This window comes from Pelobates fuscus, chromosome 8, assembly GCF_036172605.1.
Source record: "Pelobates fuscus isolate aPelFus1 chromosome 8, aPelFus1.pri, whole genome shotgun sequence".
Taxonomy (NCBI): Eukaryota; Metazoa; Chordata; class Amphibia; order Anura; family Pelobatidae; genus Pelobates; species Pelobates fuscus.
The window spans coordinates 147,183,204-147,204,643 of record NC_086324.1 but is presented as its reverse complement, the minus strand read 5'-3'; the positions used below and the strand labels follow the sequence as shown (position 1 = coordinate 147,204,643).

Below are 21,440 nucleotides of genomic sequence, written 5' to 3'. Positions count from 1 at the left end.
CTGTGTCAATACGTGGTATTCAGTGGGGGGCAGTCTGTGTCAATACGTGGTATTCAGTGGGGGGCAGTCTATATCACACAGTCTGTACTCGGCGATGTGTGTGAGGAGGTGGTGTACTCGGTGCCGGTAGGTGGTGTACTCGGCGCTGGGGGTGAACTCGATCCGAAATGGAGGAAACACTCAGTCGCTGTTTCTGTGAATGAGGGGGAGGAGGCGCGCGGGCGGCCTCTGGGAAACAAGCAGCACGTTCATCCAATCACAGATCGAGGTGGGCGGGATCTGGCACCGTCAGCCAATCACAGGCCGGCAGCTCGCCGCCCCAGCCCTCCCTCTACCACCACGAACATTGTTGTGGAGTGACGTCAGCCCTAGACGATGCGGGCGGCCATTACTGCTGGCTGTGTGATTCCCCCCAGCCATCCGAGGACAGGGAGACAAGCCCATGGCTAGGACCACCAGCCAAGCGGTGAGCGGGCCGCCGAGCGGGGCGGGGGTGGGGCACTGCCATACACCAACATACACCGGGCCGATGGGCTGCCGGGGACACAGCCAGGCCGGCCAGGGAGGAGCTAGCTGGCTGCAGGCCTCTCCCCTCTGTAACAGGCAGCACTGCGTGTACCCGGCTATACCGACACCCACCCCGGGTACACCGACCCCCCCCCCCCCCGGTATACCGACACCCACCCCCCGGCACCGGGTATACCGACACCCACCCTCCCCGGGTATACCGGCCCCCAGACACCGGGTATACCGACACCCACCCCCACCCCCCCCCCCTGGTATACCGACACCCACCCCCCCCCCCCGGCACCGGGTATACCGACACCCACCCTCCCCGGGTATACCGGCCCCCAGACACCGGGTATACCGACACCCACCCCGCGGATATACCGACACCCCCCTTCCCCAGGCACCGGGCATACCGACACCCACCCCGGCGTGGGCACCGGGACTATTGCTGGGGCAGCGATACCACCGGATGCTACATGTCTATCGTAACAATAATCCCAAGCCCTAAACCGCTTCCAGCCCACACCATGCCCCAACCGTGCGCCCCAGCGTAACCTTCCAACCGTGCGCCCCAGCGTAACCTTCCAACCGTGCGCCCCAGCGTAACCTTCCAACCGTGCGCCCCAGCGTAACCTTCCAACCGTGCGCCCCAGCGTAACCTTCCAACCGTGCGCCCCAGCGTAACCTTCCAACCGTGCGCCCCAGCGTAACCTTCCAACCGTGCGCCCCAGCGTAACCTTCCAACCGTGCGCCCCAGCGTAACCTTCCAACCGTGCGCCCCAGCGTAACCTTCCAACCGTGCGCCCCAGCGTAACCTTCCAACCGTGCGCCCCAGCGTAACCTTCCAACCGTGCGCCCCAGCGTAACCTTCCAACCGTGCGCCCCCTCCCCTGTCCCGTAGTGTTCTCTCTCTCTCTCCCCCCCCCTGTCCCGTAGTGTTCTCTCTCTCTCCCCCCCCCCTGTCCCGTAGTGTTCTCTCTCTCTCCCCCCCCCTGTCCCGTAGTGTTCTCTCTCTCTCCCCCCCCCGTCCCGTAGTGTTCTCTCTCTCTCCCCCCCTCCCCTCCCCTGTCCCGTAGTGTTCTCTCTCTCTCCCCCCCCCCTCCCCTGTCCCGTAGTGTTCTCTCTCTCTCCCCCCCCTCCCCTGTCCCGTAGTGTTCTCTCTCTCTCTCCCCCCCCTCCCCTGTCCCGTAGTGTTCTCTCTCCCCCCCCCTCCCCTGTCCCGTAGTGTTCTCTCTCCCCCCCCCTCCCCTGTCCCGTAGTGTTCTCTCTCCCCCCCCCTCCCCTGTCCCGTAGTGTTCTCTCTCTCTCCCTCCCCTGTCCCGTAGTGTTCTCTCTCTCTCTCCCCCTCCCCTCCCCTGTCCCGTAGTGTTCTCTCTCCCCCTCCCCTCCCCTGTCCCGTAGTGTTCTCTCTCTCTCTCTCCCCCCCTCCCCTGTCCCGTAGTGTTCTCTCTCTCTCTCTCTCCCCCCCCTGTCCCGTAGTGTTCTCTCTCTCCCCCCCTCCCCTGTCCCGTAGTGTTCTCTCTCTCTCCCCCCCCCTCCCCTGTCCCGTAGTGTTCTCTCTCTCTCCCCCCCCTCCCCTGTCCCGTAGTGTTCTCTCTCTCCCCCCCCTCCCCTGTCCCGTAGTGTTCTCTCTCTCCCCCCCCTCCCCTGTCCCGTAGTGTTCTCTCTCTCCCCCCCCTCCCCTGTCCCGTAGTGTTCTCTCTCTCCCCCCCCTCCCCTGTCCCGTAGTGTTCTCTCTCTCCCCCCCCTCCCCTGTCCCGTAGTGTTATCTCTCTCTCTCCCCCCCCTCCCCTGTCCCGTAGTGTTCTCTCTCTCTCCCCCCCTCCCCTGTCCCGTAGTGTTCTCTCTCTCTCTCCCCCCCTCCCCTGTCCCGTAGTGTTCTCTCTCTCCCCCCCTCCCCTGTCCCGTAGTGTTCTCTCTCTCTCCCCCCCTCCCCTGTCCCGTAGTGTTCTCTCTCTCCCCCCCTCCCCTGTCCCGTAGTGTTATCTCTCTCTCTCCCCTCCCCTGTCCCGTAGTGTTCTCTCTCTCTCCCCCCCTCCCCTGTCCCGTAGTGTTCTCTCTCTCCCCCCCTCCCCTGTCCCGTAGTGTTCTCTCTCTCTCTCCCCCCCTCCCCTGTCCCGTAGTGTTCTCTCTCTCTCTCCCCCCCTCCCCTGTCCCGTAGTGTTCTCTCTCTCTCCCCCCCTCCCCTGTCCCGTAGTGTTCTCTCTCTCTCCCCCCCTCCCCTGTCCCGTAGTGTTCTCTCTCTCCCTGTCCCGTAGTGTTCTTGTAGCATGTCTGTTAAACTATGCACTACAAAAAACAATTTTTTTTATTTATTTTTTAATTTTGGCAAATTAGACCTGTTTTCGGCCAAAAAATTTTTAGATGCATCCCTAATCCCCCATAACTTGGACCATGCTTCCCATTACAACTTTCCCACCTGCACAATGCCCCCCATTATAATCTTCTAGTCTGCAACATGCCCCCACCTTATAATTCTCCAGCCTGCACTGTGCCTTCCTATTATAACCTTCTGGTCCAACCATGCCCCGCATTATAACCTTCCAACCTGCATGATGTCCCACATTATAACCTCCCAGCTGTGCTCCGGGCCCCGCAGCCGCCCCGGGCCCCACACCGCAGCCGCCCCGGGCCCCACACCGCAGCCGCCCCGGGCCCCACACCGCAGCCGCCCCGGGCCCCACACCGCAGCCGCCCCGGGCCCCACACCGCAGCCGCCCCGGGCCCCGCACCATAACCATATAGCCTTACAGCAAACTGACCGCCCATTTATAGCTCATCCAACTGCCTCAGAGCCCAAGCACAGCAAAGTACCCACCTCTGGGGCTTGTCTTCCCCTGTGCTTTGCCAGTTTTACCATATTTTTCAGGGCATGTGCCACTTTGTTATGCTGCTGGCTAACACATGAAAAGTGCTGCTCTATAGTGTCTCTCATTGATGTACATGGAATCTGTTTTCTTGTAAGAAGTAGCTTTTCTGGCATTCCTCTACAATTAATGAATTTTCTTCTTGAAATACATTTTACACATTGGGCAGAACTTTTTATGGATTTCCCATCACCATACTCAAGTGATATTTGTCCTGGAAACTATACTTGCTTATGATTGGATTGGGAGTAAAAGGCAAACATGTTTTTGTTCAAAAAGTACACATTTTGTTGTGTCTTGTCTTTTTACCTAGGACCTTTGTACCTGAGCTCTGAGGAAGGGGGCTGTGCCTAGCTATAAAGTTTATTTAGTTATTTTTTTCTTATGTAGGTAAAATGCCATGGTAGTTGGCTAACCTTTGGCACTCCAGCTGTTTTGAACTACATTCCTTACGATGCTCAGTCAGCTACTTGACTGGCTGTGGATGATGAGAGCTAGTCCTCAAAAGCCAGGTTACCAAATGTTAGTTAACACTGTGCTGGGTAATCACAAGATGTCATTAGTTATAGTGAAGCAATTTAGTTTCTATTTTTTGTTGTTGAGTGTGTGTATTCAGAGTTTGAGCTAACATACTAGTTCCTTTTCTGTCAACTCAAAACAGGAAGTTGCTCTGAGTGGCTAAACCTGGCAATGTGTTGAATGCTACATATCACTTTATGCTCTGGTTTGTAGAAACCATTCATAAATTAATTGCCATTCACAGAACGTGCAATTTTTGAGCCCTGTGTGCCCAAAAATATGTATTCTTATTAGCTTACAGCTCGTCTTCCAACTTTTATGACAGACAACCGGGTTTTGTATAATTACGGCAACATGTAACTACTTGTGTATGTACACAAGGTTTTGGAATGTGGATGTGGCATTTGCATGTATCTTCTGACAAATATATTTATTTCATTTTCACATTTATTATTCTAATGAAATAATTCATAATATTAAATCCAGTCTCATTTACCCAATGTAACATTTAGTTTGTATGCTCACAATCAATCTTTGTATAAAGTGCTGTGAATTCATAATATTAAATCCAGTCTCGTTTACCCATTGTAACATTTAGTTTGTATGCTCACAATCAATCTTTGTATAAAGTGCTGTGAATTCTAGGTTTTAAGCTCACCGGAGAGTCTTGTTGATTTTTGTTTTTTGGATTGATCTTGATATGTCTATATTGTTGCGTATCTTTCCCCCACCTTTTGTATAACACTGCAAAATATGTTGGCACTTATGTAAAGAGAATTTTTATTATAATAAATGTTTACATGTTCTGCTATATCTGCTTTATACACTTGTCTTCACCTATAGTGTGATTATCCTACTTTAACTTTACGATAAAAATACTGTAAAATTAAAAGTACAGTGCTATGTATTAAAATTACAGTATTTCCTTAAAAGTAAAAAATATTGTTACATAATATAGATCGCATCATAATATTAATAAATATCCATCCTGATTAAAGTTTCTTGGTGAACTGAAACGTTGTGTTTTTTACTGGTATCTACTGAATAAAAGCCAAGTTTTATTTTTTTTTACACTATATAAAGTCCTTTCGAGTGCTGTATTTAAATTAACTATACTTTTGCTGATTAGCACTTGGCATATATATATATATATATATATATATATATATATATATATATATATATATATATATATATATATATATTTCTCACATGACTGCAGGCATTTGGATACTAGAATATTTAATATATGTGTATCCATGGAGAAATCTCACTGCCATTCTTGGATCAAGAAGAATTTTTTTTTTCTAGTTTGTTTGGGGGGGGTTGCCTTCTTTTGGATCAACAGCAGAAATAGATGTGAGGCTGTATTTGAAGCATTCATGTAATTTTTCGGTATATCTAACATGCATGTCTTTCAGTCTAAATTTGTCAGTTGGTAACAACTTGACACAATACAGTGTTTAGTTAATAAACCCCCTTGCATTCCGTGGAAAAGCGACGTCCACTAATATACTGACAGATTAGCACCACAATATGCATTTTATTATCTCTGCATATATACAATATATTCCTCCCACTTCTTATTCATTCAGGAATTAAGTTTTCAGGGTGGGGGACAAAGCAAGAGCAAATGGGAGAGAGATTAAAAAAAAAAAAAAAATTCAACTATTGTTTGACCCCCGATCCCCCAAAATCTATCTGTAACTGTTCAGCAGCTGGATAGCCATGATTGGACACTCCCAATGCTATTTATCATATAGCTGCCTACTTTTTAATCAGTAAAAAATAATTTGCCAAGAATTCTTTACTTCTGGAGAAATTGCGTCTTTATCAGTGCTTCTTCGTGAATGCATGCAGTGTGAGATATAAATCAATGATTTTTCCAGCAAAGAATGCAGAAGTAGGTTTGTTTTGTAGGAGGAATATCTTGCTTAAATCATAATCTGAAATGAAGCATGGTAAAATAATTTGAAAATGTATTTGTTTGGTAGTAAAATAATTACCGTACATTTGCCTTAATGCGTTACTGATGGCTTTTTGGTTGAGTATTTTAATTAGATAGCGTTGTGTCTGATTTATTTTTTTTATTTTATTTTTTTAAATTTAGTCAGTGTTATGCACTGAAGTGGGAATTCAAAGTGATCTTCAAATAGCTGAACTGGGAAAAAATCTCTCCGCTATACTTTCTGCTCTGCTACTTTGGCCTTAAATTTGAAATTCTACATTTTCGTATGTCCATAATAACTTATTTATGCCTTTTGAAATTCTGGCAGTTTTTTTTTCCAGACTTGTGTTGCCTAATTTGGAGAGTGGGGAAAGAGATTTGGAAATTTATATTCGTTCACTGTCACATGACAGTAGAATGTTGTTTCTTAAAAGATCTAAATACTTTTTTTCCACTCTACATAACTTTGAGTAAACTGATAATATCTCCTTTCTGCTTAGAATAACTTAATGGAAGTTGGTAAACCTTAAGGATAGAATTGCCCTGAGATAGATATAGAGCTAGAGCTAGAGCTAGAGCGAGAGCGAGAGCTAGAGCTAGAGCTAGAGCGAGAGCGCTAGAGAGAAAGAAAAACAGGGTATCCTTGCACTCACGCTCATAGATTATTTGCCGGGTGCTTGTAATCCAGGGAAAAATAATACTTCAAGTAAAAAGTGATCAGCACTCTCGGTCTTCAGCAGATTAAAACTTACATTTTATTGAAATCCATTTAAAAGATCAACGTTTCAGTTCCTCTTGGAACTTTCATCAGGATCTGATGTGCTGATCACTTTTTACTTGAAGTGTATATATATATTGTATGTACGTAAAGATAGCACTCTCAATATGTAAAGTAAAACTTAACTTTTAATGTCCATAGTAAAAGATCGACGTTTCAGTTTGCAACCCAAACTTTCATCAGGATGTTGATCGTTCCTGATGAAAGTTTGGGTTGCAAACTGAAACGTCAATCTTTTACTATGGTCATTAAAAGTTACGTTTTACTTTACATATTGAGAGTCCTGAGAGTGCTATCTTTACGCTATCTGTACATTGTTTGCTGACAAGCACCGGGCAACGACACCAGTAAGTTGGAGTGCAAATCTATTTTTTTTCTGTGTGTATGTGTAATTGTAGTCTTTATTACCCGTTCCAGTTAAAGGGACTCTCCAGGCACCCACACCACTTCTGCCCATTGGAGTGGTCTGGGTGCCAACTCCCACTACTCTTAACCCTGCAGGTGTAATTATTGCAGTTTTTTATAAACTGCAATAATTACCTTGCAGGGTTAACTCCACCTCTAGTGGCTGTCTACTAGACAGCCACTAGAGGGCACTTCCTGGTTTCTAGCACACTTCCTGGTGCTAGAGCGTCGCTAGACGTCCTCACCCTGTGTGAGGACCTCCAGCGTCGCTAATTTCCCATAGGAAAGCATTGAAATGCTTTCCTATGGGGAGCGCGCATGCGCGGCATTGCCGCACATGCGTATTAGGTCTCCCCGGCCGGTGGGCGGGATCAGTCTCGCCCACCGGCCGACGCAATCAGAGGGAGGAGCGGTGAGGGACATAGTCGCTGCCTCAGGTAAGTCACTGAAGGGGTTTTCACCCCTTCAGCGAGTGGGAGGGAGAGGGGACCTGCAGTGCCAGGAAAACGGATTGTTTTCCTGGCACTGGAGTTCCCCTTTAAAGGCACAGTGTAAAAACTATAACTATTCTCCTTAAATTGGTTATTGTGCCTGGAGTCCCCTGGTACTATCCCTCCATTTAGCTTTCAAGCAGTAAAAGAGTCCATAATTCTCCATAGCCCATGCTCCTACTGAAGGTGTGGCTAAGACAGATAGTACACACTTCCTTCTAGCCATACCAACTCATACCTAAGTGGCCACTGTTATAGGCTGAAAGTAGTCAGCTGACACTCTCAGCTCAGTGCTGCTCAGGCTAATGCTTCCTCGTTAGCCCAAGCTGCACAGGAGGGATGAGCTGCTATTAGTTTTCATAAAGCATTTAAACAGTTTAACACTGAATGGAAGGATAGTGACAGGGCACTCCAGACACTGTAGTCAATTCAATGAGATGAACTGTTACAGTGCCTACAGCGTCCTTTTAAGAAAAGAAAAATATTTGCTGGCTTTTCAGTTTAAATTTCTGAAGCCAATCTAAGATGTACAGAATATATTCAAAATGCATGGCATGGCGTGTGTACCTTTTGAAAGATTGTTGTGTTGATGAGCCTAAAAGACACCTCCCACCTTATTTGGTGGGATTCTGTGACATCCATTGTGTTTTTATGATACATTGCAATACCAAAATAACTATTATTGTGGGAATATGCTGAATAGTGCAAAGTAATAAAAAAAATATAAACTAATTTGCAGTGGTAGAATAAGGTAGTGAACAAATAAGATTCAGATGTTCTGATTAAAAAAAAAAAAAATTGGATTTTCCAACATATTGTTTGACACATTTGAATACTCTGATAACAAACAATTTGCTTGTCATGTGAAATCAGATGTCTGCTATAAATAAGATGGTCAGGTTTACCATATACCACAATGTCTGCCTTTTTTGTTGTGAGTCAAAGAACCTTCATGTTGTAAACCACATGGTTACAAACATGAATCTGTTAAGAAAATAAAAAGTTCTCACTTATTAAGAATTGTGCCAAGATCTGAAATTAATACTTGCTGGACTTGTAATTGTCTACATTATCTGCTTTTTGGGTTATAGTATTGTAGAATATCAACGTCCCAGAGAGCTGCAAAACATTTCGTCAAACATTTGTCATTGGGCTAACCTGAGTATTTTAGAAGCTGGAATATAGTACAACTGCATTATTCTCCCTAAAATAGTCTAATCAGGCATCGCATTAGGTATGTCTTGGAGCTACAGCATCTGAAGCACTGTTTCACCCATAGATAATGAATTTATTTAGGGTATTCCTGACTCTTTCCTTACTTCCAGTGCCACGCCGGATCCCCCTCCTTGGCTGGCATCATCAGAAATGATTATCTCAGCCAATTAATATGCTTTCCCATAGGAAAGCATTGTATTGGCTAACATCATAAATTTGGGTTATCTCAGCCAAGGTGACGGGCCAGGGGCAGAGCTAAACGCCCCCTGGCCAATCAGCATCTCAGAGATGCATTGAATCAATACATCTCTATGGGCAAAGATCAGCGTCTCCATGCAGAGTGTGGAGATGCTGAAAGTCCGTGCTGTGCAGCACTGACCCAGGAAGCACATCTAATGGGCGTCTGATCAGTGGCCACTAGAGTTGTCCCTAGGCTGTAATGTTAACACTGCCTCTTCTCTGAAAAGACAGTGTTTACATTAAAGGAACACTATAGTCACCTAAATTAATTTAGCTAAATAAAGCAGTTTTAGTGTATAGATCATTCCCTTGCAATTTCACTGCTCAATTCACTGTCATTTAGGAGTTAAATCACTTTGTTTCTGTTTATGCAGCCCTAGCCACACCTCCCCTGGCTATGATTGACAGAGCCTGCATGAAAAATAAAACTGGTTTCACTTTCAAACAGACGTAATTTACCTTAAATAATTGTATCTCAATCTCTAAATTGAACTTTAATCACATACAGGAGGCTCTTGCAGGGTCTAGCAAGCTATTAACATAGCAGGGGATAAGAAAATCTTAATTAAACAGAACTTGCAATAAAGAAAGCCTAAATAGGTCTCTCTTTACAGGAAGTGTTTATGGAAGGCTGTGCAAGTCACATGCAGAGAGGTGTGACTAGGGTTCATAAACAAAGGGATTTAACTCCTAAATAGCAGAGGATTGAGCAGTGAGGCTGCAGGGGCATGTTCTATACACCAAAACTGCTTCATTAAGCAAAAGTTGTTCAGGTGACTATAGTGTCCCTTTAAAAGGCCTGCAGGGACATTGAATACTTGCTAGAACAAGTACAATAAGCTGTAGTTGTTCTAATGACCAGAGTGTCCCTTTTAAGGTTCCTGGTTATGCACTTATTTTGTACCTAGAGGAAACGATAGGCACTTGTGTAATTGTCTGTCTATACTACGTTTTTAGAGCCTTGACCTTCTTTCCAATGATCAACTTCCCATCCCTTTGTAAATATGCACTGATCAGCCACAACATTATTGCCATTGACAGGTGAAGTAAATACCATTGATTGTATTGTTACAAAGGCTCCTGTCAATATGTGTGATATATTAGGCAGAAAGTGGTCAGTCAGTTCTTGTATTTCATGTGCTAGAAGCAGAAAAAATGATCCAACTAACTTTGACATGGCCTAATAGTGATGGTTGGATGATTGGGTCAGAGCACCTCCAAAGTGGCAAATTTTTGGGGGGTGTTCCTGGTATGCAGTCGTTGGTACCTACCAAAAGTGGGGCCATGAAGGACAACCAGTGAAGTGGTGTTGGGGGTCATAGGCACCAACGCCTCACTGATGCTTGTGAGGAGCAAAGGCTAGACTGTCTGGTCCGATCACACAGAAGGTCTACATTAACTCAGATTGCTGAAAAACTTAATACTGGCCATGATATAGAGGTATTGGAATACATAACTTTGCAGTTTGCTGCGTAGCTGCAGGTCGATCAGAATTCCCATGATGACCCCTGTCCACCTCCAAAATTGCCCTCATTGGGGAAGCGTTGATCAGAACTGGACCATGAAACAATGAAAGAAAGTTCCCTGTTCTGATAAATCATATTTTCTTTTCGATCAGGTGGATGGCTGGATGCATGTACATGGTTTACCTGGGGAAGAGATGATAGCAGAAAGAAAGCAGGACAGCAGAAGTAGTGTTATGCTCTGGTCAATGTTCTGCTGGGAAACTTTGGGTCCTGGCATTCATGTGGCCAAACCTTCCTAGAAATTCTTGCAGACTATGTACACCCCTTCATGGCAGTGGTGTTTCCTGATGGCAGTGGCCTCTTTCAGCAGGATAATGCACCCTGCAACACTGCAAGCATTGTTCAGAAATGGTTTGAGGAACATGATAAAGATGTCATTTGTTGCCTCGGCCTCCAAATTCCCCAGATCTCAATCTGATTGAGCATGAGTGAGATGTGTACGTACATCAAATCCAATCCCCGCAGACCCCACCTAGCAACCTGCTGCTAATGTCTTGCTGCCAGAGGTCTTGTGGAGTCCGTGCCTCGATGCATCCACTTAAATGGCAGCATGATAAGGACCTACACAATATAAGGTAGGTGGTTTTAATGTTGTGGCTGATCAGTGTGCTTTCCTAATATGCAACACACATTCCATGCACCCTGTTTATTATCAAATCTCAAAGTTAATGTCCGAATCCTTTATAGTCTCACAGCCATCCTGCTTCCTAAAAAATATTTTCCCCCTCTATTGACAGTGTTTTTATGACTTGGCTACTTCACAGTACACCAACCTGTGTCCATATATATATATAACTTACCCTTTTTGCTCTTATTCTGCACAATTCTTCTCTAAGCCAGTAGTTTGCAACTATTGTGTCACTTCAATCTTGAGTTGTGAGCATGTGGACTGTGACAACTAGGAGAGAGCATGATGCCATGGGACATTGATTCTGGTTCCTGGTTGTTCGGCAGCTTGAAATAAGCAGCTATATGCATTTACCTGTATCACGCACCTCCTTTCTAGCTGCCTCTGTGAGGTTCAAAACATGCCTGAATGTGTAACATGAAAATATCACCTCCTTCGATCTCTAAATAAAAAAAGAAAGTAAACCGTATACCTCAGGTTTGTGAAAGGTCAAATGCACGCTAGATGTTCGAGAAGATTCTCATCTGGCAATTCATAAAAACTAATCTGCTAATAAGTTCGCTTAGCCAGTAGTATCCCCTGCACCCATAGTTAAGATTTGTTAAGATTGCTAGTAATTAGTCCTTTCTAATCTTCTAATGAAGGTTAAAAGAAAGCAAAATATGTGTACCTTGTTAATTTTCTCTTATTTACGTCTTCCTTGGTCCAAAAGAGGTTAGGAGCAACTGTCCTCCTTAACTTGCTTAGAATGCCTGAATCACTGATAATTCCTAAACTTGTTCGAGTACCATACAATTCCTGGAATCCTTCATAAATTACATACAAATTATGGTATTTCTAAATCCTGTAGCTTTACTTGAAGACTCTATATTTCTTATATTCTTGCTCATGATTCTACTAAAATTCTGTTCCATTCCCACATTCTTCTGCCTTGCATACTCTATCCTCTGCTTGGCTGTTCCTTCCTCAGTCTTTATGAACCTTAATATAACAGAATCCCTATCTCTCCCCAGCACCACATTTAGCACATTGTCTTCTTTAATAACACTGTTGTATAAAGCCGGGTGGAATATGTATATTTTTATTTTATTATAAGTGTATTTGAAGCATGTAATACAGCTATGCTAATTCCTCTGTAAATAAGCAAGCCATCGGAGGAAAAGAGAGCCAGAGTTCATGTATTTGGATTACACTTCTATGCCATATCATTGAAGAGAGCATATAGTGTGGTTGAAATCCGTAGTATTTCGAGTTTTGCTTCCACTAGCCCTTGGTAAGTAAAATGTTTATGAATTTGCAATTCCCGTCTTCTTAAAAAATAAAAAATAAATAGAATATGAATATATATATATATATATATATATATATATATATATATATATTCTATTTTTTCTGTTTGTTTTTCTTCCTTTAAAGATCCTATGCTACGTCATGCACAATGCAGTCTGTGCCATCCTGCTTTTAGTATTGGCAGCTCTCTCTAGCCCTGCAATCATTAAATGACCTGGATAATCACTTTTGATTTGGCATCTTTAAAGGCTGATTTGTTATGGCAGAACTATTTCTTGCCCTTGAGGTTGTTGCAGAACACACACAAAGCACAGGTTCTATGACTTTGACGTCTTTTAGTTTGTGCTAGAGATCTGCCTTTTTGGAATATTGGTATGCTTCAAACAAAAAAGCACTTTCTAATACTTCCGAGAAAGCTTTGAAATAAAGCTTGCTTGAACAGTAAACGTATAACAGATTCTATATTTGATTTCCTTGTTGTGAAATCACCCTAGTGTGTCTGAAACAGTTATGACTTGTAGTTATTTTTCGTTGGGATTTTTATTTTATTTTTTCCTCTGTCTTGTTTAAAAGTACAATATGTACAGAAATAATTAGATTATTTCAAATCATAGGTTACATAATTTGTGTAAAAGTGTAATGTTATAGGACACGTTTTTTGTTTTTTAACAAGATGTTGTAATATCCTCTTACATTTCAAGGGAAATTGTTGTCCACAAATTTGTTGATGATAGTCTTTTCTGGGTTAGTAATACAATTTTACAAATTTAAAAGTTACGATATTGATATATTCTCTATGTATAGTACAATACAACAAAGTGAGTGGAATGCATAAAACGTTAAGGTGTTTTTTTTTCCCCTCTCTCTCACTTAAAGGGACACTATAGTCACCAGAACAACTACAGCTTATTGAATTTGTTCTGGTGAGTAGAATCATTACCTTCAGGCTTTTTGCTGTGAACACAGATTTTTCAGTCTCAGCCAATCCGATGGGGACGCATTGTGATTGGATCAGGCTACCACTTCTGATTATGTCAGCAGACTGCTTATTTTTTATATTTTTAGGCAAACAGCATGCAGATCTACAGCTTCTGACTTGAATACAGTAAGATTTTGTTATATTTATGGAGGCATGAGGGGCCCAGGGGGGCTACATATAGTGGGTTTAACACTATAGGGTCAGGAATACATGTTTGTGTTCCTGACCCTTTAGTGATCCTTTAACAGTGAATTACAGTGAATTTAGAAATGACTAACACATTTTAGGCTAAAATAGCCAAATTATATCTATAGCAGTTTAGGAGAATTCCTTTAAATTGGCACAGCCGGCGAAATGTTCGAGTCCTGTTTTCAGTTCTTTACAATTCAATGTTTAGTGAATAAACTCTTCCATGGCCATGTAAATTTTATAATTCTAATTTTTTGTTAGCTGTTAACCATTACCTTTTTTGATATTTATGTATTTTAACTAAACTGCATTATAGTGTGCATGGTTGGGGGGAGCGGAGAGGGGGTGTGATCCACCCCAGGTGATGGATGGATGGGGGGGTGCTCACAAGCCTACCGTGCGTCAGGTACCTGCTCTGCCGCTGTTTGAAGTGGCTGCGATGCGGAACACCAAGGGGGCTGCTGGGTTCACTCTGAACTGATTTTTAAAATCTAAGTATGCGTATGGATATAATTATATGTGTGTATATGAATCTTTTCATGTGTCTATTTATATCAGTGTATCTGTATATGAATGTGTGTAAATCAATGTACAAAGTACGTGTGAATATGAATGGCAGTATATAATGTAATTTAACTAAAAAAAACTGGTTTTGGGGCTGGTGAAGAAACATTTATTTATTTTTTGTGGTGGGGCTTGATACTCTGTTTTACTTGGTACACCTCTGTTTAATAGTAAATTTAATGTGTGTACTATGAAAGGTACATCTTCAAAATATCTAGTGAATTTATAGAGTGGGAGAAAAGTATTTCACAGTCATTTCTAATGCTTTCTTATAGATTCTTATGCATAATAACAGACTGACAGGGAGGGCAGGATAAACCTACAGGTGGTTCTCCTGCTTTCCAGTATAGAAACCACAAATGTGTTTTGTGCTGTGGTTACTCTTTAGCCAATTCAGATGTTGTGCTTACAATGAAGCCCGGATGTTGGCATCAAGGTCGAGCATTACCTTACAAGGAAAAGTTTCCCCAAGCAAGGCAGACCAGAGACTGAGCAGGACACTTGTGGCTATGGCATCTCTGGACTGAAGAAAAGTAATTTTAGTAACAACAACCAAAAAAAAAAACTTAAGTCACTTACCCGTTTACAATCGCAATGTCCCTTGACACGAAGTTGCCACTCTGCCTCCTCCAACATCATCTGATGGGGGTGCTAATGTGCATGTGCAGCAAGAGCATTAGGCCCTCGACATAGGAAAGCATTGACGCAATTCTTTCCTATGGAGTTTTTACGGATGCTGGATGTCCTCATGCAGAGTGTGAGGATGTCAGGCGACCCAAAGTACAGTAAAATCCACTAAAGGCTGTCTTAGTGCTGTTATGTAAACATTGCAGTTTCTCTAAAATTGCAATGTTTTACATTGCAGCTCTAATCAATGAGCTGAAGTGGTCTGGATGCCTAAAATGGGCAATTAGCACCCCCATCAGATGAAAAACTGGAAATGACCGCACTCAAAGGACTTATTAAAGGTTATAATACAACATAACTTTTAATTTATATCATTTAAAAAATCATTGACGTTTCAGCCCCAATACATGAGCTTTCATCAGGATGGCAATAAAGGTTTATTTATTTAGGTTTATTGCCATCCTGATAAAAGCCCATGTATTGGGGCTGAAACATCGATGATTTTTTAATTATATAAATTAAGTTATGTTGTATTATAATCTTTATTAAGTCCCTTTTGAGTGCGGTCATTTCCAGTTTTTTCAAATATTTCATAAATATACACGTAGACTTCAAATATATAAATATGTATATATTTTTAAATTCTACGTGCATTTTTATGTAATATCGTTACATAAGTAATTTTATTAATTGCAATTTGAGGGACCTGCCTGACAACCCAGGCCGGAAGTCCAGAGGATTGAATTTTCTAGCACTGTATTTAACTCTGTAACTTTTTATGACGCCTAAAACCTGTACTTTGAGGTACTGTTTTACTCGGGAGACTTCGCTGAACACAAATATTAGTGTTTCAAAGCGATAAAACATATCACAGTTGTGATATTGTCAGTGAAAGTGATGTTTTTGCATTTTTCACACACAATCAACACTTTCACTGATGATCTCATTGTTGTGATATGTTTTTTACTGTTTTGAAACACTAATATTTGTGTTCAGCGAAGTCTGAGTATAACAGTACCTCCATGTACAGGTTTTATAGTGTTTTTGAAAGTTACAGTTTCAAATATTTTTCACATTGAAAATTGCCAGGTTAGTTATGTCGCATTTGAGAGTGTATGGTAGCCCAGGAATGAGAATTACCCACATGATGGCATACCATTTGCAAAAGACAACCCAAGGTATTGCAAATGGGGTATGTTAAGTCATTTTTAGTAGCCACTTAGTCACAAACACTGTCCAAAGTTAGCATTCATAATAGTTTTTTGCATTTTTAACACACAAATATAAATGCGAACTTTGGCCAGTGTTTGTGACTAAGTGGCTACTAAGAAAGACTGGACATACCCCATATTGAATACCCTGGGTTGTCTACTTTAAAAAAAAAATGTACATGTGAGGTGTGTTTCAGAGATTTATGACAGATAACAGTGTTACAATGTCCCTATTGATAAATATTTAAAAATATATATTTTGAAACAGCAATATCCTACTTGTACTTACAGCCCTATAACTTGCAAAAAAAAAGCATGTAAACACTGGGTGTTTTTAAACTCAGGCCAACATTTTGAATCTATTTATAGCAGTTTTTCATTAGCTTTTGTAGATGAGTAAGACTTTTCCAGTAGAAGTAAAAAAAACTTTTTTTTTTTTTACCATATTTTATTATGTTTTTTTTTTTTAATGTAAATTATGACGTAATACAAATAATGGTATGTAAAGAAAGCCCTTCTTGTTCTGAAAAAAACCCCAATATATAATTTGTATGGGAACAGTAAATGAGAGGGTGGAAAATTATAGCTAAACACAAACACCACACAAGTGTTAAAACAGCTCTGGTCCTTAACATACAACATAGCCAAAACAGTCCAGTCCTGAAGGGGTTAATGATATTTGCATGAGTATGTAGACACCATTTTAACACATTTCTTGCAGGCAGTGGAAGAACTGTCACAATGGTTTTGACGAAAGATAGCTTGGTGTATATCTGTATTTGTCCAGTTTGATGACAAGATGCTATAAATATGGTCCTCCTGCTAAGCTAGATGTAAGTATATTATATAATATTTGTATTGGATATTTCAAGTCAAAATGGTGTAATGTAATTCTGTCACTCTAATATAGGTGTCCGTTATACCAACTGGTACTTGCAGTTCGAAAGCATCTTGTCGTGACAAAAACAAACTATACAGTTAGCCGCTTTGTGCAGAACACACTGTCATCAAGCTATCAACATACCTAAAGCAGGCTTCACAAATACTGGTAGACCTTGGGAAACCGACAACCTTCTGGTTTTACCAGCCATTGTGTGATAATTCGGTATCGCAGCACTACCGAGCAGTTAGTCAATTGGTAGCTACAGTCTCACAGTGCTCAAAACGTCTGTTCTGAAAAGGCTCAAGAAATAGCTTTTGGAGCTAACCTTGTTTTTCTGTGGAGTGTGATAAACCTGGCTCCAGACAAAACTATCAAAATCCAACTATAGGAATTTTCAAAGCACTCTCTTTAAAGGAACACTATAGCGTTGGGAATACAAATATGTATTCCTAACGCTATTGAGACCTAGTCACCATTTTGGTGACTATGGCCTGTTCCGCGGCGAATAAATGGTTATCCCTTTATTTGCTTACCTTAATCCAGCGCCGGGCTCCCTTGTCACTGGTGACTTCTACTTCTCCATCTAAGTCAGCTTCCGGGTGGAGCCGAATGCACATGCATGGCCACAGGCACTCTCGCGCATTCAAACCCGCCCATAGGATAGCATTACTCAATGCTTTCCTATGTGGATCTTTTTTGACATTGGACTCCGTGAGGATGTCCAGCGTCAAATAAGTGCGATTTACACAGTGTAAATCGCGGAAGCACCTCTCGTGGCTGTCAGGGAGACAGCCACGAGAGGCTAGATTAGCCCTGCAGTGTAATCATTTCAGCTGCAGGGTTAAAACTATGGGGACCTGGCACCCAGACCACTTTATTGAGTTGAAGTGGTCTGGATGCCTATCGTTGTCCATTTGGTCCTTTGTATCTGATACTATAGAATTGTTGTCATATTTGTTTACATTTTTCTTACATATTCCTATTATCCAGTAACGAACATGCAAAAAGTGCACATGCTTTAAGTCATTACAACTGTTGCCTCTGTTTTCTTGTAAACCAAATGTTTTTTGTGGTTTTTTTTTTTAATTGTGAAAGCTAAGTGACAATGGCTGGTTGTTTGCAACAGCTCAGCTACTGATCTGAAAGTGAAAACAGGAAACTTAAACATGTGAATAAAATGCTTTGTGCACAATGACATGCCTGGGAATGAAAAAATCTTTTATTCGTTTTCTTATGTAGTTGATTGATTTACTTTTTTTCTTTTCCAACTCTTAAGCCGCAATTATTTTCCTTTCTGATTAATGAATGATTATAATTGCCTATTATGCAAGCTTTCTTCTTGCAAAGGGAAGTCAGTGCGAAAGTTGAATATTTTATAATGGGATTACTAAACACAAAATTATACAAAGCATAAAAGTGCACTGCCAAAGATTATGCTCACTAAATGCTCGTGGAGTAACCTCTGAAGCTGAAATCCTGCTATATTAAGTCTACCGTAATTTTTCTTTCTTCCTGTGCATGTTATTCTACTTATGTTTCCTATCTTCACCATAAGCCTTTTTATTTACAGCCTCTTTATTTTGTTTTTTTCTTTGTCTTCATTGAAAGTGTCACTTCACACACTTTTCAAATTGTTATCCTTCTGTTCTGTTCCTCCCTTTTCTTAGCATGCCCTTTCTGCTCTAGCTGCAGTTGGTTTAAACTTGTCCATCCTGCGTGGTCCTTCTGATCATTGTTGTAGCACTATCCTTTTCGTCTCTTCCTATCTCTCTAGTGGTCCCTCATTCTCCTTGTTGTGGTTTTCCTTTTTGCCATAAAGGCTCCGATTCCTTTTCCCAGCATTGTGAGGGTACAGCAAGTTGTAAGGGTTAAGATATCCTATGAGAACCTGGTATCCTGGAATACTATTTAATGGGATAGGTGTATCCCAGTCTAGATTCCCACGTAATGATCTGCTCACTTCTATTTTTGAACCTTTAGAAGAAACCATGATATAACCTCACAAAGATGTATGCTGGTAGCAGCAACTTCATTGGGAAAACCAGAGCCACACAGGCCAGTCATGTCATACGGTCTTTCAGTATGAAACACGATTTTGCCTCAGTCCTTCTGATCTTCTGAAAGGCCAGCGTTAAGAGGAGTGATGGAAAATACTCATGGCATTTTTAAGGCCATACATGAGCCCCACAGCAGTGCTTGATGTAGAGACAGTCCTGATTGGCAGCCTGTCATCCTGACTCGCATGTGCACTAGTTTGACTCTCCCCACATCATGAGCGGGCATTTTGACACCGGCACTGATGCAACACGCACAATTCGAACTCTGCTTCTGCTCACTCCCTCTCTAACCCTAGATTAAGATCTACCAAGGTTGTCAGGCCTGATGCCAAACTGATTTCCTGATTCTATATATTTATTATTTGTGCCTTTTGCTTTGGTTATGTAATAGGTCTTGTACCATTTTTCCATATGTTTTTTTTGTTGTTGTTGTTGTTGTTTTGGTTTAATAAAGAATGTTAGAATCAATAAATAGGATATAGCAAGTTGTTATATTGAAATATTATCCCAAACAAGAAAAATCAGACCCTGTATTCATAGTACATTCAAAAGGAGAAAATACAATTAATCTGTGCGCCTATAATATCATCAGCAAAACAAACTCTCTAAATATCCTATTTATTGATTTTGTATTTTGGAGGTTGGATTGTAGGGGGAACTTGATACCAGCACCTTTTTTTTTTCCTGTTGAGTGCCATCATCATAAATATTTTTTGTAATAAAGAATGTCAGATGGCATTTCCTTTGAATACTTTCTAGGAGAAATACTTGCTAAATTTGGAGCTTTCTTTATTGGGTCATCTAATATCGTATGCTGGTCCATTGAGGTCATGCCATAATAACATCCATTTTATGTGCCATGCCACATGGTTCTAGTGGCCACATATTGCCTAATCTGTTTATAACTATGAGAGGGCCCTTATTGTACTACATTTTGAATTGACAGCTGTAAAATGTCATTCTGTGTTCTTTATACTAGGAAAGCTTTTGAGGCTGAGAATAAGTCACCTAGCCTTTTTGAGTTTGCTTAATTACACTGGTCTGATTTATTTTGTAGCAAAACCATAAAGTAGCTAAAGGCATTCAGTCATGTTGAATTTGTTAACATGTTCTAGAAAATCAAGAGTTTTGGGGAGATAAGAGTATAAATGCAATTTGGCACAAACTTGGCACGTGCAACATTTGTCTTCCATAGCTATAGGCAAAATACCAGCTCAATGAATCTGATGCAATTATTTATATCTATAAAAGGAGGTCTGTATCTGCATGCCAGCATTTTAAAGTAGGACTCCGTGTGCAGCCAGTGTGTGACCAATAGAACTCAGATTGTTGATCTCGCATTGTCCAAACTGACCATGCTCACTCTGCATCGTACAAGGAATTCTGTTTTACTTCCAATACAGAAATTGGATCGATTTGTTGTTGCAGCATTTAAAATGAATTAAAGGAACACTATATAGGGTCAGGAACACAAACGGTATTCCTAACCCTATAGTGCAAAGCCCACCAAAAGTTAATAAAACTCACCTTATTTCCAGCGCCGCACGAGTGCGCCGGCGCTGCCCCTGCCCCCTTGGTGACATCAGAATTGGCAATTTTTAGCCAATCCAAGGCTTTCCAATGGGAACATGACAATCTTTTATATATGAACTGATATTTTGTTTTCTGTCAATGGCAATTATATACATATATGTATAGTGTACACACTGTGACCAAATCTTACTGTAGTGATTATGGTGAGAGCCCCTGGCACAGTCCCACGGACTCAAACTATATTTAAATTATTTAAAACCTACCTGGGACACGCATCACTCATATCTGGAAATCTATCCTAAATATAAATAATATTTACTAGCCAGAGCAAAACTAGCTAGTAGCCTATACAAGCCACTTGTGAGTTGTATGGCGTGCACATGCAATTAGAGATCTTGCACAGATAATTTCACTCTGTCAAAGTGTAGGTAGGTGTCCATATAGTTGTTGACCACTGTTGCCTTAACCCCTTAAGGACCAAACTTCTGGAATAAAAGGGAATTATGACATGTCACACATGTCATGTGTCCTTAAGGGGTTAAATGAATAAGGAGAAAGGAGCCAGAAGGCACCTTCAACCACAACCTATGCATAAAGTATTAGCGGTAATTTCCTGTTATTTGTATCAGCCTTACAATCTCCACACAGTGTTTGAGACTTATTTACTAAACTCTGAATTTTCATCAATTAAATCAGAGGCAAAAAATCTAAGTTGAGACTATGATGAAGTTGGAGAGATTTTCCAGGTCGGCTATCTTTGCCTCCAATTTTTCCATTTGTTTAGTGAATAGTGTTTAGAGTTTAGTGAATAACTCTGTGGGTCTTGTATTTAATTGAGAAAAAGGCCACATGTATGCAGGCACGTAGTGTGGGGTGTGGTGCTAGCTAGGCCCTGTAGCATAATTCAGGTATGTGAGAACAAATAAGACGGTATAATAAGTATGGCGTTTGTATTGGTGTCCTAGAATGCTCTGGATAGT

The 21,440-nt window shown here is 41.6% G+C and overlaps 1 protein-coding gene across 1 annotated transcript in view; it reads left to right on the top strand.

The window, feature by feature from the left end:
- The first annotated feature begins 296 nt into the window (after positions 1 to 296).
- The window catches only part of PDPK1 (3-phosphoinositide dependent protein kinase 1), a 54,976-nt gene continuing 33,832 nt past the window's right edge, over positions 297 to 21,440 (top strand). The window contains exon 1 of the mRNA XM_063430418.1: positions 297 to 466. Coding sequence (XP_063286488.1) covers positions 443 to 466 — 24 coding nt within the window. The 5' untranslated portion in view covers positions 297 to 442. The remainder of the gene's footprint in view (positions 467 to 21,440) is intronic.